The following is a 25,520-nucleotide window of genomic DNA, read 5'->3' on the forward strand; positions in this document are numbered from 1 at the left end:
AGGTATAGGGGAGATGTCAGGGGTGGGTTCTTTACCCAGAGAGTGGTGGGGGCATGGAATGTGCTGCCTGTGGGAGTGGTAGAGTCAGAATCTTTGGTGACCTTTAAGCGGCAATTGGATAGGTACATGGATGGGTGCTTAAGCTAGGACAAATGTTCGGCACAACATCGTGGGCCGAAGGGCCTGTTCTGTGCTGTATTGTTCTGTGTTCTATTTGTTGCTTTTGTATGTAGTTTAACTACACTCTGTAGTCTGGTTGCTGTAGTATGCTGTTTAAATAAACCCCGTAACGTGGTTGCTGTAATGTGTAGTTCAGCTAGACTGTGGACTGTTTGTTGTAGTGTGCTGTTTAACTCAACTCTCTAGACTGGTTACTGTAGTTTATATTTAAGTAGAATCTGTCGACAGGCTGCTGCAGTGTCCTGTTTAACTAGACACTGCAGACTTTGCAGTACTGTGTAGTTTAACTAGACTCTATAGACTAGTTGCTCCAGTGTTGTGTTTAACAAGACTCCCTAACTTGGTTTCCATACTGTTTAACTGGATTCTGTATTCTTGTTACTGCCGTGAGTCGAGAGCGTGGTGCTGGAAAAGCACAGCAGGTCAGGCAGCATCCGAGGAGCAGGAGAATCGATGTTTCGGGCAAAAGCCCTTCATCAGGAATGACTGATTGTTACTGCAGTGTGCTGTTTAACAAGACTCTATAGAATGCTTGCTGTAGTGTGCTGCTGACCAACAATTTAGACTGGTTACCGGAGTGTGCAACTGAAATAGGCTCGGTACACTGATTGCTGTCACATGTATTTTAAATTGACTCTGTAGAGTGGCTCCTGTAGTGTGCTGTTTAAATAGACTATGCAGACTGGTAGCTGTAGTGTGTGGTGTAACTCGGCACTGTAGACTGCTTGCTGCAGTGTTCTGCTTAACTAGACTCTTGGCTGTTTGTTGCAGTGTACTGTTTAATTATACTCTGGCAGCAGTTTGCTGTTGTGTACTGTTAAACTAGACATTGTACGTTGGTTTCTGTAGTGGGCAGTTTAATTATACATTATAAACTGGTTGCTGCAGTGTCCTGTTTAACTAGGAACTGTAGACTGTTTGCTGTAGACTGATCGCTGTAGTGTATTGTTAACTACACTTTGTAGACTGCTGTCAACTTTGTCTCTAACTTATTGGCCAACAGAATAGAGTTACTAGATACTCTGATCAAAATATGTTGCTTCTGGAAAGGAAAATTCTATTGTACCATACAATAAAATAGATTAACTTAGGAGGAGATCTATCCAGTAAACTGAAGGGGCTGGTTTTTTCACATGTATGTACATACCCAGAAGGACCAATTTCTTGTAGTATTGCATGAAGTACTTGCTCAGCTCCTCAATCGCCAATTTTGGAAACTTCCGCGCTAGCTCCTGAAAGGTCATATCCTTGATATCTGTTGTGAGGTTATAGGTCAGAGACAGAGAGACCAAACAGGAAACGACAAGTTAAATGATTCATTTCGAAACAGCATGTAAGTTTAGAAACAGGAGATGGTTATACACAGGATCTGGTGTCTATTCAGAGACTGTGAAGGCCTGGTCAATTCGTCCATACAACCTGATAATCAAACTCAGCACTTACAGTCTCAAAGTTCCAACTCTCCCTGGGAAAGGAGCATTTCAGCATAGACAGTTCCACATTTTTACTCATGGGCAAGCAGTGAAATGCTCACACAGAGCTCTGGATAAAAATTGGGAGCCACACCTGGGGATATAGGTTGGATGTAGGAACTCAAAACAATGGTAGGAGGCAGTGATTCCAGGCAGAGTATAGCAGTGGAAATCCTGGAGTAAAACTGGGAGCAGGAACTCAAGGTAACTATAGGGAGTTACTTGCATAATAATCAAGAGCAGAAATTACAAGTGAAGGTCAAGATCACACATTCTCGATAAGGAGTAGGAGCAGGAACTCTCAGAATTCGTTATAAGGATTCGTTCTGGATAACAACTGGAAGCTTGGATACAGGGTAGCAACAAAACAGGATAACAACCGGGAGCAGGGACACAGGATAACAGTTGGGAACGGGGAAACCGGATAATGTTCAGGTGCAGGGTCCCAGGATAAAAGTCAGAAATTGGGAAACAGCATAATGACTGGGAGCAGGGAATAAGATAGTGGCTAGTAGCGTGAAAACAGGATAACAAAAGCATGGACATGAGATAACAAATCGGGAAACAGGATAATGATTGGGAGCAGGGACACGGGATAACAAATGGGGAGTAAGGAAATGGAAAAGGATCAGGAGCAGAGAAATGGGCTACCAATCGAAAGCTAGGATTTGGGGAGAGCAATCGGGAGCAGGGAAATAGGATAACGACTGGGAGCAGCGAAACGGGATAAGATCTGGAGCAGGGAAACTAAGATGCAGAGATAATACCACTGCACTCAGAATCCAGCGGCCCAGGTTAATGTTGTCGTAACACGGGTTCAAATCATCAATTCTTGTAAAAACCTAGCTCATACACTAACATCCCTTCAGGGACGGAAATCTGCCGTCCTTACTCGGTCTGGCCTATGTGTTACTCCAGACCTAGAGCAATGTGACTGACTCTGTGCTGCCCTCAAATGGCCGACCAAAGCCTCAGTTCACGGACAATAAGGGACGGGCAACAAATGCTGGCTGCCAATGGCACAAACATCCCACATTCAGATAAACACCAATTGTTATTAATACAGGTCTGAGCGAAGCCACTCCTTCAGCCATCTACCCCTCTCCCAGACCCCAGGTAAACACTGGGTAGAGCAACTTCAGCAAGACCATCAGGCTAGCTTCCTCACAAATCAAAGTTCAGCGTAGGGGCAACTCACGGTCAGAGGTTTGAAAATATCTCACTATGACAGAAGGGCCGAGACATCGTGCCACATCAATCTTCCTCATTAACGATTCTGATCTTCAAGCACTCAAAGTAACAGGTGGAGTTTGGGCCTAAGAAGGAAGAAGTACTCGAGACAATGCCATGCTGGGGGAGGCTTGTGTTTATTGAATTGTGCAAGAGCAAGAGAGAGAGAGAGAGAAAAAGGAGACCATTCGGGCGCATTATTGTACAGTCAGCCTGGATTCTGGTTCGTGTTTCCGTCCCTCTCACTACCGCTGCCTGGTGATTCTGTGCTGTAGCCACCTACAAAAATAAACCAAGATGGCTTCAATCTCAAACGGCAATGGTGCTGTCTTCGCTAATTTTCTAATCCTGCACCTCAGCTAAAAACCCCCGTCGGCCTCCGGCCTCCCATTCTCAGAGGTGGCACTTTGAAAAGAGCCAAGCTGGAGGACCAGAACCAGGACACTGCCTGCCTTTCCCATGATGCAATGTGAAGGGAGTGCAGCACTGTCAGAAATGCCAACCTTCCACGGCTTTGTCTGTCACCTTACAGAGGTCCTGGAGTGCAATTGAGGAAAGAGCGGGTGGCTCTCCATAAGAATTATTTATTCATTTTTTAGTGGGATATGGGCATCGCTGGCTGGTCCAGCATTTGTTGCCCGTCCCTAGTTTCCCTAGAGGAGATGGTAGTGAGCTGCCTTCTTGAACTGCTGCAGTCCACCTGCTGTGGGTTGATCCTCAATGTCCTCAGGGAAGGAATTCCAGGATGTTGACCCAGCGACAATGAAGAAAAGGCGATATATTTCCAAGTCAGGGTGGCGAGTGGCTTGGAGGTGAACCTGAAGGTGGTCATGTTCACATATATCTGCTGCCCTTGTCCTTCTGAATGAAAGTGGTCAAGAGTTTAGAAGGTGCTGTCTGAAGATCTTTGATGAATTTCTGCTCTGCATCTTGTAGATGGTACACACTGCTGCCACTGAGCTTTGGTGACGGAGGGAGTGGATGCTTATCGATGTAGCGTGAATGAAACCGGCTGCTTTGTCCTGGATGGTGTCAAGCTTCTTGAGGTGTTGTTGGGGGCTGCACTCATCCAGGCAAGTAGGGAGTATTCCATCACACTCCTGACTGGTGCCCTGTAGATGGTCGACAGGCTTTGGGGAGTCTGGAGGTGAATTACTCACTGCAGTATTTCTAGCCTCTGACCTGCTCTTGCAGCCTATGCATTTGTGTGGTGAGTCCAGTTAAGTTTCTGATCAATGATAACCTCACAATGATTTATCCAAAACCAATGTCATGGACAGAGCATCAGGTCATTAACCCATTGCTGTGTGCAAATTGGCTACCACTCTCTCTGTGTAACAACAATGACTACATTTCAAAGATACTTTATTGATTGAGAAATCACTTTTTGGCCAATCCAGGTACGAAAAATAGAACGCTAGCCTCTTCCTCGATACCTGATTGAAGAAAAGTTACAAAGACGGCATGTATTTGGCAACTTATTCCCATTCGGTACAGAGAGGTAAAAATCCCCAGTCGCCTAATTTGAAAGTAAAGCCATTAAAGGGCAAAGTCCTGCTAACATCAAATTCCTCGTCAGCTGTCAACTCACGGCAAAGTACAGAATGTCCAGACTGAGTCCCCTAATTCCATCATTGGGAAGACTCCTTCCTGTGTCAACTGGAGAGGCTGGTGGAGAGGAGAGGAAGACTTGCACAATGTTCGAGTAACCGACCACAAACAACAAAATGTTCTTCTCTGCTCCTTTATCAAATGTGCACATCCTCACAATCAGTCCGACTGCTCCAACACAGGGATTTACCAATCGTTTTTCCAATACTCCAACACTGGGATACTCTGGCGATGTTTCCGATAATCCAACACTGGGATATTCTGGTGATGTTTCCAATACTCCAACACTGGGATACTCTGGTGATGTTTCCGATAATCCAACACTGGGATATTCTGGTGATGTTTCCAATACTTCAACACTGGGATATTCTGGTGATGTTTCCAATACTCCAACACTGGGATACTCTGGTGATGTTTCCGATAATCCAACACTGGGATACTCTGGTGATGTTTCCAATACTCCAACACTGGGATATTCTGGTGATGTTTCCGATAATCCAACACTGGGATATTCTAATCATATTTTCAATATTCCAGCATGGAGATATTCCGATCATTCTTGCAAATCTCCGAGACCAAGATATTCCAATCATGCTCCTGATATTTCAACTCTGGAATATTCCAATTATGATCCTGATATTCCAATGGTGGAATATTCCCATTGTGTTCCTAATATTCCAATGCTGGGATATTACAATCATGTTTCCAAAATTCTAACACTGGGATTTTCCTGATCATGTTCCCAATATTCCAGCGCTGACTATTCTCATTGTGTTCCAACGTTCAAACATTGGAATTAACCCGACGCTCAACAGCAGCTGTGTGTATTGTCTACAAGATACACTGCAGAAATTCATCAAAGATCCTCAGACAGCACCTTCCAAACTCACGACCACTTCCATCCAGAAGGACTAGGACTGCAGATACATGGGAACACCATCCCTTGCAAGTTCCTCTTCAACACAGGAATTAGGAGCGGGAAGAGGCAATTCAGCCCTTCAAGCCCACTCTGCCATTTAACATGACCATGGCTGATCTTATCCTGGTCTCAACTCCACTCTCCTACCTGCTCCCCATCGTTCTTTATCTCACTTTCCATCAGAAACACATCCTTCTTGAACCTGTGGATTGATTCTGCTTCCACTGCACTCTGGGACATTGAGTTTCACAGATTCAAAACTAGAGGGTGAGAGGGGGATAATTTAAAAGAAGTCTAAGGGGCAACTTTTACATGCAGAGGGTGGTTGCATGTATGGCATGAGTTGCCAGAGGAAGTGTGGAGGCTGGTACAATGACAGCATTTAAACGGCATCTGGATGGCTATATGAATAGGAAGGGCTTAGAGGAATATGGACCAAGTGCTGGCAAATGGGACTAGATTAGTTTTGGATATGTGGTCGGCATAGACAAGTTGGACCAAAGAGTCTGTTTCCGTGCTGTCCCTCTCTTTGACTCTATCCTTCCTTAAACAAGGAGACCAAAACTGGACACAATATTACAGGTGTGGTCTCATCAATGCCTTATGTAATTGTAACAACATTTCTTTACTTTTATAATCCAGACCTTTTGCAAACATGCCAGCATTTCACTTGTCTTCGTTATTATATGCTGCACCTGCATATCCAATTTCTGCAACTCATGCACAGAGACGCCCAGATCCTTTAAATAATAATTTGCACTTGTATTTTTCCAGCCAAAATGGACAATTGCACTTACCCACATTAAACTCCATCTGCCAGATTCTGATCCATTCTCCTAGCCTATCAATATCCATTTGTAAAATCTTTATCTCCTCATCACTGCCTGCTTTCCCACCTATTTCACTATCATCTGCATACTTTGCTATGTTACACTGTCTCTGCTTGCAGATAATTTATTTGCATTGCAAATAGTTGAGGACTGAGAACTGAACCCTGATACACCCCATTAATTACAGTTCACCATCCAGAGAAGGACACAATAATCCCAACTCTCTGCTTTCTGTAAATCAGCCAATCCTCTCTCCAAGCAAAACCTCTACCCTTAGCTGCCTGGGATCTAACCTTCTGGATTAGTCTTTTATGCAGCATCTTGTCAAATGCCTTCTGGAAGTCTAGATATACCACATCCACCGGGTTCCCATTATCTATCTTGCTAGTTACATTCTCAAAGAACACATCAAGTTTGTCAAGCACGACTTGCCCTTCATGAAACCATGCTGACATTGGTGAATTGAACTTGGTTTTTCCAAGAGTTCATGTTTCTCCTCCTTTCTGATTGTAATGTGGAGGTTGCTGGAGTCAGAGGTCAAACTAACTAGGTCTACAGTTTCCCTACTTTTTGCCTATCCCATTTTTTGAATAAAGGTTCGTTTTAAAAACCGTGCACTATCCTGAATTGGAAATATATCGCCACTTCTTCCCTGTTGCTGGGTCAAAATCCTGGAATTCCCTCTCAAAGGGCATTGTGGGTCAACCTAGGCACATGGAATACAGTGGTTCAAGAAGGCAGCTCACCACCACCTTCTCAAGGATGACCAGGTACAGGCAATAAATGCTGGCCAGCCAGTAACACCCATATCCCACAAATCAATAAAAGTACCCCCCCTCTCCATAAACATCTTCCTTGAATTCCCTGTTTCTGATATCTTCAGATAATTGAGCGCTAGCTATGTCAAGAAACCAAGTCTCAATGAGGAATTTTAAGGATTGAAGAATTATTTTCTAGTCAATAAGAGTATCAAGAGTTCATTCTTGTAAAAGGGTGATTAAACTGCCTCATGCCTGAACAAAGAACTCTACACAATAAGGGTTTGTCACAATAGTGAGAGACACATCCTGAAAACACATCTTTGCTGCAATCAACACAATGTCTGATTTGCCGAGGTAGGTTTATACTGCTCATCCTCGGCCACACTGGAATTTTTACAAGCGAGCGCTGTTTTTAATACAGGCAGGCTCCTGACTAATGACAAAATGGACAAGCAATAGCTTTCCAGTGTTGAGGAAACCCTTACGTGGAATGATTAAATAGATGGGCGGCACGGTGGTTAACACTGCGGCCTCACAGCGCCAGAGACCCAGGTTCAATTCCCGCCTCAGGCGACTGACTGTGTGGGGTTTGCACATTCTCCCCGTGTCTGCGTGGGTTTCCTCCAGGTGCTCCGGTTTCCTCCCACAATCCAAAAATGTGCAGGTCAGGTGAATTGGCCATGCTAAATTGCCCGTAGTATTAGGTACAGGGGTAAATGTAGGGGAATGGGTCTGGGTGGGTTGCGCTTCGGCGGGTCGGTGTGGAAGGGCCGAAGGGCCTGTTTCCACACTGTAAGTAATCTAATCTAAAAAAAAGATGTTCCTCCTTCAAATTGAGGAGGACTGGGTCCGCTTAGAAATGAACGAGTGACCACCAAAATCATATTTGCAAAAAGGCTATCCCGAATAAGAAATAATTAACCCGAGTATGAGTGAGCTCATTACAAGAGTAAAACCTCCATACATAAGAAATTAGTTTTGTAGCTCAAGACACACTGCGCATTATGCATAGATTGGTATGCAGGTACAATACATGTAAGCAAGATGACTAATTGGATGCTATCCTTTACATGAAGGGAACCAAACGTAAAAGGGAGGACGTTATATTTCAGTTCTACAGGGTATTGGAGAAATCACACCTTAAATACTGTGTAGAATGTTTTTTTAATAAAATCATTCACAGATGATGTCTTCAGTGGCTAGTCCAGTATTTATAGCCCATCCCTAATTGCCCAGAAAGCCGTTAAGAGTCAACCATATTGCTGTGGGTCTGGATTCACATGCTGGCCAGATCAGATAGGAATGGCAATTTTGTTGCCTAAAGGACATTAGTGAGCCGGATGGGTTTTTCACCAACAATTGTACAATGGTTATCATTACACTCTTAATTTCAGATTTTTTTTTGTTGAATTGAAATTCCACCAACTGCCGTGACAGGATTTGGAACTCAGGATAATTCCTGGCTCTCTGGATTAACAGCCTAGCAATAATATCGCTCAGCCACTGCCTCCCCGTAACTAAAATAGACCGCGGTTTGAGCTTAGTTTCCTCTCACCAGTTTCTTTCACCTCCAGTCCTCTGAATATCTGCATGGAGCCCAGGCTGGTAATGTCCTCCCGAGCCACCAGCTTCCAGTCTTCATCCGTCAGAGTCTCGGTGTCGCCCAGGGCAGAGCATGCCTGTGCCAGGAGCAAGGACTGGGCCATCCTCCTGATGTAGGTGTCGTCAGGTGGCAGGGGGCTTTTTTCACACTGTGTCCAAGCGTTTGGGTCACTTGGTTTGGTTCCAGCCTTAAAAAGCAGATTTGCAAAACTATTACGGTGCCTCATGCCTGCAATGATTCTATTACCTATCTCCTGCTTCTTCCCCAAATCCCTGCACACCACCTCTACCCAGATAATCCTTTTGAAAGCCTTAATTGAACCTGCATCCACCACATTTCTGGACCCATTCCACAATCTATCCTCACAGCTGAAGTTTCTGATCCCTGAAGCCATTCTCGTAATTCCCTGCTGCACTCTCTCCAATGCATTTGTATCTTTCCCATAATGTGGTTTAAATTCCAGCTTAAACCTGGAACTTTGTACCAATGGCCTCTCCAATGACACCCCCCCCCCCCCCCCCCCACCCCATTGAGGCTGGACATCCATTGATAATATTAAAACTGAGCTGAATTGCTTCTTAAGAGGGAAAGTTGTTTTGAGTTACAGACCCAGTGTGGATTTAATATACAGACAGAGCATGGGCTAACTAAATGTTGGAACAGGTTTGTGGGGCTGAATGGTCTCCTCAGGTCTGGTCATGATGAAGTGAGGCAGTCTGCTTGGACAACGATCAATAATGACTAACACAATGGACTGGAAAGGTACTGGACTCAAACAGCTACAACACAAGCTTGTTATTGGGGGCTAACATCTGAGGACCCAGAACATTGGTCAGTGCAGGGGATCCTATAGGGAGTGTCCATAGCCCAACCATCTTCAGTTACAGATCACATGCTACAGGACACAGCACCTTATAATGTTTGTATGTACAAGTTCATAGTATGTAGTGTAAGGTATGGTACAGTACAGCGTATGTGGGGATTGGTTCATAGATTCACACAGTGCAGAAAAGACCCTTCGGTCCATCGGGTTTGCACCCATGTAACTACCACTAGAAGTGCGCTAATCCCAGTTTCTTGCACTTGTCCCACATCCTCGAATGTTATAATATTTGGAGTGCTCATCCAAATATTTTTTTTTAAAGGTTGTAAGGTTTCCAGCCTCCATGACTTTCCGAGGCAGTGTATTCCAAATTCCTATCACCCACTGAGGGACATAGATTTTTCCCCAAATCCCCTATTAATCTCCTATCCTTTACCCTAAAACTATGCCCTTTTGTGACTGACCCCTCAAGGGGGGGGGGGGGCAAGCAATTGCTCTCTATTCACCCTGTCCATACTCCTCTTAATCTTATCCACAGATTTGATCAAAACATCTCTCTCAATCTTACCACAAGATGTAGAAATCTCTGATCGTCCTCATCCAGAAAAGCATCGTATGTGTCTCGGAGTATCTAGGGGAAGAGGAGATGTTCGTATTGGCAATTAGGTACTTTGACAATATATCCAACCTATGCGGACAGACCCCTGAGATAGGCTCAGTTTTGTGGCTGTCCTCACATTGGACAGGGGGTTTGAAAACTTTCCCAGTCTTTCCTGGGATATGGGTATCACCCCCTTGAACTGAGGGGCTCGCTCTGCCATTTCAGAGGGCAGTTAAGAGTCAACTGCCTCACTGTGGGTCTGGAGTTACACATAGGCCAGACCAGATGAGGATGATAGATTTCCCTCCCTAAAAGATGTTAGTGAACCTAATGGAATTTACAATAATTCATGGTATTTACTTGGTTACCATTACTCTAGCTTCTTTAATTCCAGATATATTCAAATTTTGCTCTCTACCAAGGCTGGGATTTGAACCCTGTACTTTGATCCTTGTCCCTGGACTGCCAGTCCCATGATAGCACCGTAGAATCATAGAATTATCCACAGCAGTTGTTTACAATTGACACCAATGATTTGGAGTGGGGGCCCAAGTGTGGTGCGTCAAAGTCTGCAGATGACACTAAGGTGGAGCAAAGTGTGCAGAGGACACTGAAAGTCTGCAGAGGGATATGATAGGTTAAAGGATTGGACAGGGGTCTGACAGATGGAGTACAATGTGAGGTCACCCACTTTGGAAGGAATAACAGCAAAATAGACAATTATTTAAATGGGGAAAAATTGCAACATGCTGTGGTGCAGAGGGACCTGGGAGTCCTTATGCATGAATCACAGAAGTTGGTTTGCAAGTGCAACAGGTAATTAAGAAGGCAAATAGAATATTGTCCTTCATTGTGAGACAGATCGAGTTTAAAAACACGGAGGTTATGTTGTAGCTGTACAGGGTGCTGGTGAGGCCACACCTGGAGTACTGTGTACAGTTTTGATCTCCTTACTTGAGAAAGGATGTACTGGCACTGGAGGGGGTGCAGAGGAGGTTCACTAGGTTGGTTCTCGAGTTGAGGGGACTGGCTTACGAGGAGAGACTGAGTAGACTGGGATTATATTCATTGGAATTTAAAAGAATTAGGGGGGGATCTTAGAGAAACGTATAAAATTATGAAGGGAGTAGATAAGATAGAAACAGGGAAGCTGTTTCCCTGGGGGTATAGCCTCAAAAAAAGGGGGAGCAGACTTAGGACTGAGCTGAGGAAGAATGACCAGTGAAGCATTTGATGCTGCCTCACTGAATGTTTTTAAGGCAAAGATAGATAGATCTTTGAACAGTAAAGGGATTAAGGGTCGTGGTGAGCGGGTGAGTAAGTGGAGCTGATGATCTTATTGAATAGCAGAGCAGGTTGGATGGGTCAGATGACCCACTCCTGCTCCTATTTCTTAAGTTCTCATCTTCAGTCATGTCAGACCAGCTTTCAATGTCACAAGGGTAATGGTCTCTGTGTCCTGTGCAAACCTTGGGTCGTCTCGCCTGTATCTCTCAGTAACCACCTCCCTTTTGTGTTTGTTCACTCACCCATCAGACCTGGTAGAGGGACATTTCTTCCTAGCTCCTGGAATACCATGAGAGCAGGAAGTGTGGTCAGTGACAGCAGTTGGAGCTCCGGGTTTCAGAGCTTGAGCAGCAGCTGGTGTCAGTGCGGAGCGTCCGTGAGGCTGAGAGCTCCGTGGAGAACATGTTTCTAGATGTGGTCACTCTGCAGCTTCAGAGTATGCAGGGAGAGAGGGAATGGGGGAGCAGCAGACAGTCCAAAAGGACCAGGCAGCTAGTACAGGAATCCCCTGAGTGCATCCCACTCTCCAACCAGGATTCAGTTCAGAATCCTGATGAGAATGTTGGTTCATCTGGGGAGGGCAGCCAGAGTCAAGTCCACGGCACCTTGGGGGGCTCAGCTGTACAGGGGGGCACAAGGAAGACTGGAAGAGCGATAGTGAGAGGATATTCGAGAGTGAGGGCAATCGGTAGGTGTTTCTGCAGCTGCAGATGGGAATCCAGGATGGTGTGTTGTCTCCCTGGTGCCAGGGTCAAGGATGTCACTGAGCAGCTGCAGAGCACCCTGAGGGGAGAGGGGGAACAGTCAGCAGTCGTGGTCCACATCGGTCCCAGTGACAGAGGGAGAAAAGGGATGGTCCTGCAGTCAGAATTTAGGGAGCTCAGGAGGGAATTAGCAGCAGGAGCTCAAAAAGTAGGAATTTCTGGATTACTCCCAGTGCCCCATGAGAGTGAGAATAGGAACAGGAACAGGAGGATAAGACAGGTGTAAGTGGGACTGCAAAGAGGGCTCAGAAGGGAGGGCTTCTTGGGATATTGGGACTGGGTCTGGGGTAGATTGGACCTGGACAGACTGAACTTAATAAGAGATTTTCATAAGCATCACCACGTCAGGTAACCCACCCTCACTAGCTCACATTAAAGGATGTCCCAGTGTGAACAAGGCCAGAATCAATTTAACTGGAGAGGAACAAATCTGCAAGGAATTTCCAGAGAGATGCAAACATTATGGAGTTGTTATACTTGGGGACTTTAAGTATCGGAATATAGACTGGGATAGTAGTAGTGTGACGGGCAGAGAGGGGCCAGAGTTGTGACAGTGTGTTCAAGTGAATTTTTTCCAATCCAATGAGAGCTGTTTCTTGTGGGAGGGTGAAGTGACAGAGGTCACCACTTATATAAGTAGAAAGAGGAATGGAGATCTGAAAGTAGTAATGAGGGAGGCAGACAGGAGACTGAGAAGCAGGACCTCTGAGGCAGTAATCTCAGTATTACCATGTGCCAGCGAGAATAGAAAGTGGGAAATTAAGTGAATGAACGCGTGGCCTGGAAAAGTGGTGCAGGAGAGAGGTCTTCAGATTTCCGGGTTATTGGGAGCAGCTTTGGGGTAGGAGAGCCTTATATGAGGAGGACAGGGTGCACATTAATTGGTCTGGGATTAATATCCTCACAGGGAGTATTGCTAGTGCTGCTGGGGAGGACTTAAACGAATTCGTCTGGGGGCTTGGTAACCTGTAAGTGAGAGTGACAGTGAGAATGAGAGAATGCTTATTTTATCTTTTATTATAAGATCAAAGAACAAAGAACAATACAGCACAGGAACAGGCCCTTTAGCCCTCCAAGCCTACATTGACACATTTTGCCCTTCCAAACCGTCTTTGCTTACAGAATCAATATTCCTCGATTTCCTTCCTATACATTTATTCATCCAGGTGCTTCTCCAATACTCTAAGTGCGACCACACCAGAGTTTTGTATACCTGCAACATGATCTTGTGGCTCCAAAACTTAATCCCTCCACCGTATGCTTTCTTAACAACTCTATCAACCTGGGTGACAAATTGCATGGATCTATGTACACAGACACCAAGATCTCTCTGCTTATGTACACTACCAAGAATCTTACCATTAGCCCTGTACTCTTTTTTCTTGTTGTTTCTTCCAAAGTGAATTACTTCATACCTTTCTGCATTAAACTGCATTTGCCATCTCTCAGCCCAGCTCTGCACTTTAGCTATGTCCCTCTGTAACCTGCAACATCCTTCACCACTATCCACAACTCCATCGACCTTAGTGACCTCTGCAAATTTACTAACCCATCCTTCTACGCCCTCATCCAGGTCTTTTATAAAAATGACAAATGGCAGTGGCCCCACCTCAGGTTTCCCTCCATCTATAGTTGAAAACTGAATAGTGTAGGTTAGATGGGCTTGAGATTGGTTTCACAAGTCAGCGCAACATCGAGGGCCGAAGGGCCTGTGCTGCGCTGTATTGTGCGATGTTTTACATTCTATGTTTTTGAATGCTGCTATTGTGTCTGCTTCCAACACCTCTTCTGGTAGTGTATTGCAGGCACTCATCAGCCTTTGAGCTGAAAACATGCCTCGTACATCTCTTTTAAACTTCCCCCTAGTAATGACCCCTCTACCCTGGGGAAAAAGCCTCATATTTTTCCATTCTATCCATGCCATTCACAATCTTATAAACATCTATCAGGCTGCTCCTCAACCTCCTGCGTTCCAATGAAAACAAAGCCAGTCTCTCCAACCAATCTATCCAATTTTGCAATGAGAAAGAATTAATTAATCATCTCATTGTAACAAACCCTAGAGAGAATAGTGACCATTTGTACAATTAAGTTTATAGAGTCATACAGTACAGAATCAGACCCTACAGTTTGACTTGGCAACGCCAAGTTTCCAAATTAATCCTACTTGCCTGCATTTGGCCCATGCCCCTCTAAACCCTTTTATATTCATTTACTGCCCAAATATCTTTTAAATGTTGTAACTGTACCTCCATCTAGGACTTCTCTAGCAGTCCATTCCACACCAAACCTACACATCCCTGAATACTATGGACAATTGAGAATGGCCAATCACCTAACCTGCACGTCTTTGGACTGTCGGAGGAAGCTGGAGTACCCGAAGGAAACCCACGCAGACACGGGGAGAATGTGCAAACTCCACACAGTCAGCCACCAGAGGTGGGAATCAAACCCAGGTCCCTGGTGCTGTGAGGCAGCAGTGCTAACCACTGAACCACCGTGCTACCTGATCTGAAGCCCAACCTGAAACTAGGACCTTAAGTCTAAACAAGGACAATTATGAAGGTATGATAATGATGCTGGATTGGGTCGATTGGAAAACTACTGTAAAGGTTTGATGATAGCTTGTACTTAAAGGATTTATGTTTGGTTTTCAAAGAATTGTGCATCTTTAAATGTGAATATATCCAAAAGGAAAAGAAAGAGAAACATTAAATCAAAGGACAAGGCTTATAAAGTTTCCAAAGAAAGTTGTAAACCTGGGGACTAAGAGAATTTTAGAATGGAGCAAAGACGGACCAAGAAATTGATAAAGAAAATGAGAACAAAATATTAAGTAATACACAAAAAAGAAAGATACTTGCAAGGATGAGGAACTTAGTTACAAAGATAGGTGGGAGAAGTCAGGACTTTTCTTTGGAGAGTAGAAGATAGACAGGAGATTTGATTGAGGAATTCAAAATTAGGAGGGGTTTGTATAGAGTAAATAGAGAGAAAATGTTCTCACTTACGGAAGGATTGAGAGAGAGTCAGCACCGATTGAGTGTAAAAGAACACTATTTAGCATTAAAATAATTATTTTTTTATTCATTCATGCGATGAGGGTGTTATTGCCCTTCCCTAAGTTAAGAGTCAACCACATTGCTGTGGGTCTGGAGGCCAGACCAGCTGAGATGAGGAAAAACATTTTCAGCCAGTGAGTGGTGAAGGTGAGAGGATGAGGAGTGACCTTATTGAGGTTTATAAAATCATGAGGCGCATAGATGATGTGAATAATTCACGATGAATATGATTGTAGAGATGGCAGAAAATATTCCTAAAGGTGCTTTCAGGGATAAGGAATGTCAGTGATGAAGGTGGATCAGAGAGGTCAGGACTGTCTTCCTTGGAGTAGAGAAGAGAAGGAGGTTTGTTCAAGGAATTCAAAATCAGGAGGGGTCTGGACACGGTAAACAGGGAGAAAATGTTCCCAATCGGGAAAGGATTGAGAGGGAGAGGCCACGACTGAAAGCAAATCGGTAAAAGAAGTAAACATGAGAGCAGGAAAAACATGTTCAGCCAGTGAGTGGTTAAGGTGTGGAATGCACTGCCTGAGAGTGTGGAGGAGGCAGCTTCAATTGAAACATTCCGAAGGGAATGAGACTGTTATTTGAAAAGGAACAATGTGCAGGGTGACAGGGAGAAGGCAGGAGAATGACACTCAGTGAATTGCTCATTCGGAGAGCTGGCACATATATGATTCTTGAGGCCTAGTTTGGACAGATTAACCCTTTCTCTATTCTACAATAGTGCGAATCTGTCACAGAGCTGATCAGGACATAGCCGCTTTCCCTTCCCCCACCCCACCCCCTGCCTTGCACAAGCGAGTCAGCTTTGCACTGATGCCAACCTGTCTGCGCGCACCACCCCTTCCCTGGAGAACGAGAGTTCACTCACCTCGCAAATCTCCCGCTGAGCAGTCAATATCCATGCCAGGACCCAACCAGAGGGGAGTGCCAGCTTCAGATTGTGAGCTGTTTCCGGCTGGAGCTGGGTGTATTGCGCGCTGTCCTCCTTCAGGTAGACCTCCACAATCTTCTCGGCCAGAATGGCTCTGAGCACGAAGCCTGCCCTGTCCTTTGTGCTCAGGACCACGTTGAAGAAGCAGCTCAGGTCGTGCCAGAGGCGCAGGTAGTGGAGCTTGGAGCTGTTGTGGCTGAGCTTCAGGAAGGCGGCGAAAGGACCCCCGGCTGCCTGGTCGGCGTTGAAGGCCCAGTGGAGGTACCGGGCCTGAGGGGGCACCTCAGAGAATCTCCAGAACGTCAGCATGGACGGCGCCTTGATGAGGGGGAGGGAGGAGTCCAACTGCGGGAAGATGTACTCCTCGGAGACGTGGGGCGGGTCCACTCCCGTATGGGGCTTGACTGCCATGAGGCAGGAGGCCCAATCCGGAGCCTGGCACCTGCAGCGCGGTGCGACCGACTGGGGGGTCCTGGGCGCAGAGGGCTTCAGGGCTCTCGGCTTGCGCTGCGGGCACTGCCGCTTCGCCTCAGCTTTGAGCTCCACTGGATGCACCGGCCCGGTCACGGTGATCGGTGGCTGCGTGCCAAGGCAGTAGGGGATGCCCCACAGGAAGCGCTTGTTAGCCTTGGTGAAGTAGGGCAGCGTGGGCCCTTCTGTCCGTTTGATGCCCATGCTGAGCTCAGCAGGAGCAGACAGCTCTCTCGTTACCTTCCCTTGCGACACCATAGCTTGGTACCGCCGGAGAATGGGGGCACACTCCTTCAACTTCTTCAGGCTCTGTTTGCAGTGGGCGAGGAAGCGGGGCAGCCAGTACGTCCTCAGTTTCTGCAGCACTCGCTTGTGCAGCATCTCCAAGAAGTCCCTCCTGGTTCGATGGGATCCCTCCAACCTCAGCGAAGGGACGTCTTCCCGGTGAACAGAAAAGGGGAAACACAATGTCAAGCAGAGAATCCTACCAGCTCAAAATGGACCGAGTGCTTTTTCATACAATGTAGGAGGCCTTTCGGGCCCATTGTATTTGTACTCAGCCTTTCAAAGAGCACGCCTACACATTTTCAACCTCACAAGTTCCTCATTCTCAACTACTCATCATATCCCCTGTTAAATTATTCACGGCATCAGTTCCCACCATCTTTTCTGGTCATAGAGTATTGTAGAAAGAGGCTCTTCAGCCCATCATCTCTACTATCTCCTCTTGGCCCATTTCCCAATTCTTGGTCTGTTGCCTTGTGGACTGTTGTTTATAAGTGCCCACCTAAATACTTCTTCAATGTTATGGGGGTTTCATAGTGACTGGAGCGAGGTCGGCCAGGTGGACTTCATAGAATAGGAGCTCGTTGATTGGTCCAGCTTAACAGTCCCATCAAGGGAGCCATGGCTGACAAATATGAAAAGGTGTGTCAGAGATTCTGTTCACTCGGTGCTAGCTGGAGCAGTGTCATGTACTGTGCATGTGTAATTAAAAGGCGACTCAGTGCTGGGATACTGCACTTTGTAGTGTTATTTCAGGTTTCTGTCTCAACCACCCCTTACAGGCAGCGATTTCCAGGTTGTCACCACCCTCTGGGTGAAAACATTAATCTGTAAATCCCCTCTGGACCTCCTGCCCCTTACCTTAATCTGCATATCCCAGATCCCCACAACTCTCTCTTCTCCGCATCTTTCTTAGGGATTTTAATTGTAACCTTGAATGTGATGGACCTACTGGCTAAAGGTGATGATTTTCATCTAAACCATCTCAAGCAAAGACTAGCATCTCACAAATCTTCACTGGGTCAACGCTGAACCTTCTCTGTTTCAGAAACAGTGCACACCTTTCCTCATATCTAAAGACTCCCATCCCTCAGGATAAATGTCCTCTGACCGCACCCCACCACCTCCCTCCACCCACCCCCAGAAAAGACTTAAAAGGATGTTGCCAAGGTTAGAGGGTTAGAGCTATAGGGAGAAGCTGAATAGACTGGGGGTATTTTCCCTGGAGCATCAGAGGCTGTGGGGTGACCTTGTAGAGGTTTATAAAATCATGAGGGGTATGGATAGGAGAAATAGACAAGATCTTTTTTTCCTGGGGTGGGTGGAACTAGAGGACATAGGTTTAAGGTGAGATGGAAAAGATTTAAAAGGGACCTATGGGGCAACTTTTTCACACAGAGGGTGGTGCGGGTATGGAATGATCTGTCAGAGGAAGTGGCAGAGGCTGGTACAATTACAACATTTAAAAGGCATCTGGATGGGTAAATGAATAGGAAGGGTTTAGAGGGATAAGGGCAAGTACTGGCAAATGGGTCTAGATTAATTTAGGATGTCTGGTCGGCATGGACAAGTTGGACTGAAGGATCTGTTTCCATACTGTACATCTCCATGACTCTAAGTTTGTCAATCTCAATTGCTTTTTCTATCTGACTTGCATGTTGACTTGCTCTAATCATGGCCAGCAATAAATTTCAAAGTTAAAACTCCCTTAATAATAGATTCTACATTTGCTGATAACTAATGTCAGGCTGACTGCACTGTTGTTCCTCATTTACTCTCTCCTTTCTTTCTTTGAATACAGTTACATTTACTAATTTGCAAAATGCTAGGACTGTTCCAGAACCTAGGAAATTTTGGAAAATCACATGTAACACATGCCCTGTATCTGTAGCCATCTGCATTGGAACCCAAAGACAAAGGTCATTGTGTCCTGAGGATTTGTCCGATGTTTGTCGGGTGAGGAGATTATTGGTGCGAATCTTTGGAAAGCCACGTTAAACCCACTGCACTGTAACTGTGACATGAGCGGCTCAGATGAAATGGGTGAGACTCTCTTCTTATTGGTGCAGGGGATGTTGGGCATTGCTGGCAGGACCGGTATTTATTACCCGTTCCTAGTTGCCCCTTGAGAAGGTGGTGGTGACCTGACCTCATGAATCGTTGCAGTCCATGTGCTATAGGTAGACCCACAATGCTCTTACGGAGGGAGTTTGTTCCAGCGACAGTGAAGGATCAGCAACATATTTCCAAGTCAGGATGGTTAGTGGTTTGGAGGGGAACTTGCAAGGGGTGGTATTTCCATGTGTCTGCTGCCATAGAGTCATAGACTCATCCAGCACGGAAACAGACCCTTCAGTTCCAGCAGTCCATGCCGACCATAATCCCAAACTAAATTAGTTGCACCGACCTGCCAATATCCCTCCAAACATTTCTTATTCATGTACTTACCTAAATGTCTTTTAAACATTGTAACTGTACCAGCCTCCACCACTTCCTCTGGAAGTTCATTCCATACAGAAACCACTCACTGTGTAAAAAAAGTTGCCCCTCATGTCTTTTTAAAATCTTTTTCCACTCACCGTAAAAGTGCCCCCTTAAGTCTGGAAATCGGAGAAAAGACATCTGCCATTCACCTTAGTTACACCCCTCATGATTTTATAAACTTCCATAATGTCACCCCTCAACGTCCTATGCTCAGCCTATCCTTATAACTCAAACTCTCCATTCCCAGCAACATCCTGGTAAATCTCTTCTGAACCCTCTCTAGGCTTAATAACATCCTTTCTATAACAGGGAGAGCAGAACAGACGCAGCATTCTAGAGGAAGCCTTACCAATGTCCTGTACAATCTCACCAAGTCCTCTACTCAAAGTCTGAGCAATGAAGGCAAGCATGCTAAATGCCTTCTTATCCATTCTATGTATATATATATATATATATATGCGACGCAAACTTCAAAGAATTATGTACCTAAACACCAAGCTCCCTCTGTTCTACAACACTGCCCAAGGCCCTATTTTTAATTGTCCTCTGTATGTTTTACCAAAATGCAATATGTCACATTTATCCACATTAAAGTCCATCTGCCACTTCTTCACTGTGCACTATACCAGCAATCTCGGTGTCATCCACAAACTTACTTATCATGCCTTCTATATTCTCGATTAAATCATTATATAAATGAAAACAAAAGTGGACTGAGCATTGATCCCTATGGAACACCGCTGGTAACAGACCTCAAGCCTGAAACACAACCCTCCATTGTCACTGTCTCCTGTCATTAAGCCAATTTTGTCTTCAACTGGCAAGTTCACACTGAATCCCATGTGATCTAACTTTACTAATTAGTTTAGCATGAGGAACCTTGTCAAAAGCTTTACTAAGGTCCAAGTAAACATGTTGATCCCACTGCCCTCATCAATTATTTTGCCTTTGTCCTTCTAGATGGAAGTGGTCATGAGTTTGGAAGGTGGTGCTAAGGTAACCTCACTTGAGAAGCAGCTGCCAAGAAGCAGTGTGTAAGACTGAGTGAGTGTCCCCATATGAGCACAGAGAGGCAAAACAGAACATTAATCTTGAGGGAATGATCGGGTGCTGTGATTTGAAATGGGAGCTGGATTGGATTGCATTGCGTGAGGCCTTACCGATGAGGCCTCTACAGGTCGCCATGACGACAGAACCATCTTGCAGGTGAGTGGCCTGGATCATTCGGAGCTGAGCAAAGTACTGATCTCTCTCCTCAACACTGCTGCTATCCAGCTTTAACATCCTCTCCGTCCTCAGCCAGAACTCCAACAGTTCCTCACCTAGGCGATGCGCACAGAAAAGAGAGTGATCAGGGTAATTGTTACTATCTGGGCACAAAACTTGTTGTCTTAGTTGGGGGGTGTAACAGACTAGTGTGCACGGGGAAATCAATTAATGGTCACAAGGCTAGGATAGGTTGACAGGGTGTGCTGAGTGCAGTGTCAATAAGATCAGTGCTGGGGCCTTCAGCTATTGAAGTGCAAGTGATTAGGTTAGGCTTTGATGATACAAAGCTGTGGGGAGGACACAAAGAGGCTGCAGAGTTACAGAGGCGAAGGGGCCGAGCTACAAGATCACCGCTGATAATAACCTGAGAGACAATGAGGTCATTCACTTCAGAAGAGAATGGCAGGATCCCTCTTTTAGGAAGATAAAAAATGTTGATGTTCAGAAAGGCTTGAGTTTGCTAATACAAGGGCAGCACCCAAGCAATTAGACAGGCAAATGGTACGTTGGTCTTTACTGCAAAAGGGGACTGGAACACAGGAAGAAGGGTGCCCTGCTGTAGTTGTACTGGGATTTGCCGAGACCATATCTAGGATAGAACGCATGGCTTCGGCCTTGTATATCAGGATGGATGTATCGGAGACAGTACAGCTAAAGTTTATTAGATCGAGTTTGTACAACGAGGACTCTCCATCGGTGAATGGTTGGGTAAATCTTACCCATCCACTCTCTGATCACACTGAAACCTCCAAACCTCCGAAAGGGAAAACACAGACAGATGCTTTCCATCAGGCGGGAGAATCCAAACTACAGGTTGGGGGGGGGGGGGGCATATGATCAGGGGCCAATCGCCTTTCACTCAAATGCTTGTGAATCTTTGCAGTTCTCTCCCCACAGGACTGTCAATACTCTATCCCTAAATATAACTGAGACTGAGATGGTAAGAATCTGGATCTCTCAGGGAATCAAGAGTAAGAAGAGTGGGTGGGAAGGTGGAATTGATGGCTAAGATCAACTGGTTTGAATGGTGGAACAGGCTGGACAGACTGAAGGATCAATTCCAGCTTTATGTCTTTTCATGACCTCACTTGGGCGTGTCTAGCAAATGAGGTGTTTGTATGTCTGTGTCTATGTCAGTGTGTGTGTGTGTGTGTGTGTGTGTGTGTGTGTATCTCTCTGCATGTCAGTGTGTGTCTGTCTGTCTGCATGCGTGTGTCTGTGTGTGCATGTGTGTGCATGTGTGTGCATGTGTGTGCGTGTGTATGTGTGTATGTGTGTGCGAAGTCAGTGCAATCTGGACTGAAGACTGGCGTTGAGGCTTCTGTCTCACTGAGGGAGCCAGCCTCCCTCCCCTTGGGTTTTTACCCACCTTTTGTCCCAATGAGAAATGACCGGAAGCGTTTCATTCCCTGCACACTCCCAATGCACCTCCTCAGCAGCCACTGGTCAGGTGTCATCGCTGGCTCCTTGGTCACTTCTAGGGGGAATAAAACAGAATAAAACAGGGAGTAGGCTGCTGGAGCCCAGCTAACCTGCCTGATTTCAGATTCTCGATTCTCTGGTCTTGATTCTCAATCTGCAGCTCTTTGTGGACTTTGCTACAGGGTAGTGGGATCCAAATCTAGGACTTGCTTAGCTGATGGTCCGCTTCATCATTAAGGATACAAGAGCAGGTCAGAGGTTAATAACTTAACAGTGAGTAACTCACCTCCTGGCTCCCCAAAGCCTGTCCACCATCTACAAGGCACCAGTCAGGAGTGTGATGGGATACTCCCCACTTGCCTGGATGGGTGCAGCTCCAACAACACTCAAGAAGCTCGACACCATCCAGGACAAAGCAGCCCACTTCTTTGGCACTACATCCACAAACATCCACTCCCTCCACCACCGACGCTCAGCAGCAGCAATGTGTACTATCTACAAGATGCACTGCAGAAGTTCACCAAAGATCCTTTAGACAGCACCTTCCAAACCCAAGACCACTTCCATCCGGAAGGACAAGGGGAAGGGGAAGCAATACCTCATGATGTTATCACAGACTATCAATCAAGAAACTCAATAATGTTCAGGGAACCTGGGTTCAAATCCCAAAATTTGAATTCAATAAGAAAAGCCTGCAATTAAGAGTCAAATGATAACCATGAAACCATTGTCAATTGTCAGAACAACCCATCAGATTCACTAATGTCCTTTAGGGAAGGAAATCTGCCTTTACCTGGTCTAGCCTCCAGGTGTCTCCACAGCAATGTGGCTCTCAATTGCCCTGGTGGAAGTAGTCATGGGTTTGGAAGGGGCTGACGAAGGATCTTTGGTGAATTTCTGCAGTGCATCTTGTAAATAGTACACACAGTTGCTAATGAGCGTTGGTGGTGGAGGGAGTGGATGCTTGTTGCTATGGTGCCAATGAAGCGGGCTGCTTTGTCCTGGATTGTGTCAAGTTTCTTGAGTGTTGTTGGAGGTGCACCCATCCAGGCAGGTGGGGAGTATTCCATCACACACTGCAGACTTGTGGCTTGCACATGGTGGATAGTGGTGTTTCCCAGTCTTGTTGATCCCAAAATGAGCAGAAATGTAATACTTGCCTTAATCGGTCAGAGCACTGAGTACAAGAGTTGGGATGTCATTTTACAACTGTACAAGATATTGGTAAGGCCATACTTAAGAGTACAATCTTGATCACCCTGCTATTGAGAGGACATTATTAAACTGGAAAGGGTGCAAAAAGATTTACCAGGATATTACCAGGTATGGGAAAAGATCTGCCACCATGCCCACCCATAGTAGGTCCACACAGAACATAGAAAAGCAAACTTGGCCAAACTATACTAGAAACACCCAGAATGCCTCAGCAGGGACCAAACAGGCTGACAAGTGAAACCAGACAGCACACGCAGACACACTTCCACAACACACTAACAATACCCGGTCAACACAGCTGTCCCAAAGCCCCGAGGGCAGTCTGATAACTCAGCAATACCAAAGCCACACAAAGAGCTAGGGCAGTGATGGAGAGGCGCCACCAAGGACTTTGCTCCCAGGACAGGAACAATGGAAGCACCTTACTGTTTCAAAAGAGACATTCTCACCGACCTGCAAAGAGAGCTAGAATCTCCTGATCCCATCAAAGCTCATTGATACTGTCCGGATGTTATATTGTATTGACAATCAGGAAATTCTTCCAATAACCGTTTTTTCAATTCTCATCATTGTAACTGGATTACTTAATTTCCAAATACATTGTATCTTTCCCCATTTTAATTAACCTTATTTTACAAGGTCCTTCCAAAACCTGGCTTCATCCTCAGCTTGAGGAAGAGAACCCTTGATCTACTTGTACAGACCGTCAGTTCTGTGTCAGCTTAGTCAATTGCTCTTCCAGCAATATCGCTTGTAATAGACTGCACGTCAATGTTACCCGATCTGGCTGTGTGGTCTCTGCTTTACTGGGCTAATTTCTCCGACACCAGCACTGGAAGGTTTGAGAAAGTGAGGACTGCAAATGCTGGAGATCAGAGTCAAAAAGTGTGGCACTGGTAAAGCACAGCAGGTCAGGCAGCATCTGAGGAGCAGGAGAGTCGACGTTTCAGGCATAAGCCCTTCATCCATAATGCTGCCTGACCTGCTATGCTTTTCCAGTGCCACACTTTGTGATTCTGGAAGGTTTAAATTATCAGGAGGGGGCTGGTAAGCTGGGACTTGTTTCCCTACAGCTGTAAGGTGATTATACAGAGGTTTATAAAATCATGAGGGTATAGATAAGGTGAATAGCTAAAGTCTTTTTGCTCGGGTAGGGAAGTCCAAAAGAGTCCAAAACTATGGGTGGTACAGTGGCTCAGTCATTAGTATTGTTGCCTCACAGCACCAGGAACCTAGGTCTGATTCCAACTTCTGGTGATAGGAAGGCGAGAGAGGAGGGAGAGTGGCATTTTTGATGAGGGATAGCATTGCAGCTGTACTAAGGGAAGATATTCCCGGAAATGCATCTAGGGAAGTTATTTGAGTGGAACTGAGAAATAAGAAAGGGATGATCACCTAATTGGGATTGTATTATAGACTCTCTAATAGTCAGTGGGAAATTAAGAAACAAATTTGTAAGGAGATTTCAGTTATCAATAAGAATAATAGGGTAGTTATGGTAGGAGATTTTAAATTTACAAACATAGACTGGGACTGACATAGTGTTAAGGGTTTAGATGGAGAGGAATTTGTTAAGAGTAGACAAGAAAATTTTCTGAGTCAGTATGTGGATGTACCTACTAGAGAAGGTACAAAATTTAACCTACTCTTGGGAAATAAGGCAAGGCAGGTGACTGAGGTGTCAGTGGGGGAGCACTTTCGGGCCAGCGACCATAATTCTATGAGTTTTAAAATAGTGATGGAAGAGGAGAGACCATATCTAAAAGTTGAAGTTCTAAATTGGAGGAAGACTAATTTTGACGGTATTAGGCAAGAACTTTCAAAAGCTGACTGGGTGCAGATGTTCGCTGGTAAAGGGATGGCTGGAAAATGGGAAGCCTTCAGAAATGAGATAACGAGAGTCCAGAGACAATATATTCCTGTTAGGGTGAAAGGAAAGGCTGGTTGGTGGAGGGAATGCTGGATGTTGAGAGAAATTGAGGGTGTGGTTAAGAAAAAGAAGGAAGCATATGTCAGGTATAGACAGGTGTGATTGAATGAATCCTTAGAAGAGTATAAAGGCAGTAGAAGTATACTTAAGAGGGAAATCAGGAGGGCAAAAAGGGGACACGAGATAGCCTTGGCAAATAGGGTTAAGGAGAATACAAAGGGTTTTTACAAATACATTAAGGACAAAAGGGTAACTAGGGAGAGAATAGGTCCCTTCAAAGATCAGAAAGGCGGCCTTTGTGTAGAGCCACAGGAGGTGGAGGAGATACTAAACAAGTATTTTACATCAGTGTTTACTGTGGAGA

At 45.4% G+C, this 25,520-nt stretch overlaps 1 protein-coding gene across 2 annotated transcripts in view; it reads right to left on the bottom strand.

The window, feature by feature from the left end:
• The window catches only part of LOC122554624 (regulator of G-protein signaling protein-like), a 106,801-nt gene that overhangs the window by 67,606 nt on the left and 13,675 nt on the right, over positions 1 to 25,520 (bottom strand). Inside the window, exons 6-11 of one of the 2 annotated variants that reach the window (XM_043699944.1) lie at positions 21,959 to 22,066; positions 20,481 to 20,642; positions 16,018 to 16,988; positions 9,998 to 10,060; positions 8,559 to 8,793; positions 1,328 to 1,435 (exon numbers count right to left, since the gene is read on the bottom strand). In XM_043699944.1, coding sequence (XP_043555879.1) covers positions 1,328 to 1,435; positions 8,559 to 8,793; positions 9,998 to 10,060; positions 16,018 to 16,988; positions 20,481 to 20,642; positions 21,959 to 22,066 — 1,647 coding nt within the window. The remainder of the gene's footprint in view (positions 1 to 1,327; positions 1,436 to 8,558; positions 8,794 to 9,997; positions 10,061 to 16,017; positions 16,989 to 20,480; positions 20,643 to 21,958; positions 22,067 to 25,520) is intronic. The other variant, XM_043699945.1, reaches the window with a different exon arrangement.

This window comes from Chiloscyllium plagiosum, chromosome 11, assembly GCF_004010195.1.
Source record: "Chiloscyllium plagiosum isolate BGI_BamShark_2017 chromosome 11, ASM401019v2, whole genome shotgun sequence".
Lineage (NCBI taxonomy): Eukaryota > Metazoa > Chordata > Chondrichthyes > Orectolobiformes > Hemiscylliidae > Chiloscyllium > Chiloscyllium plagiosum.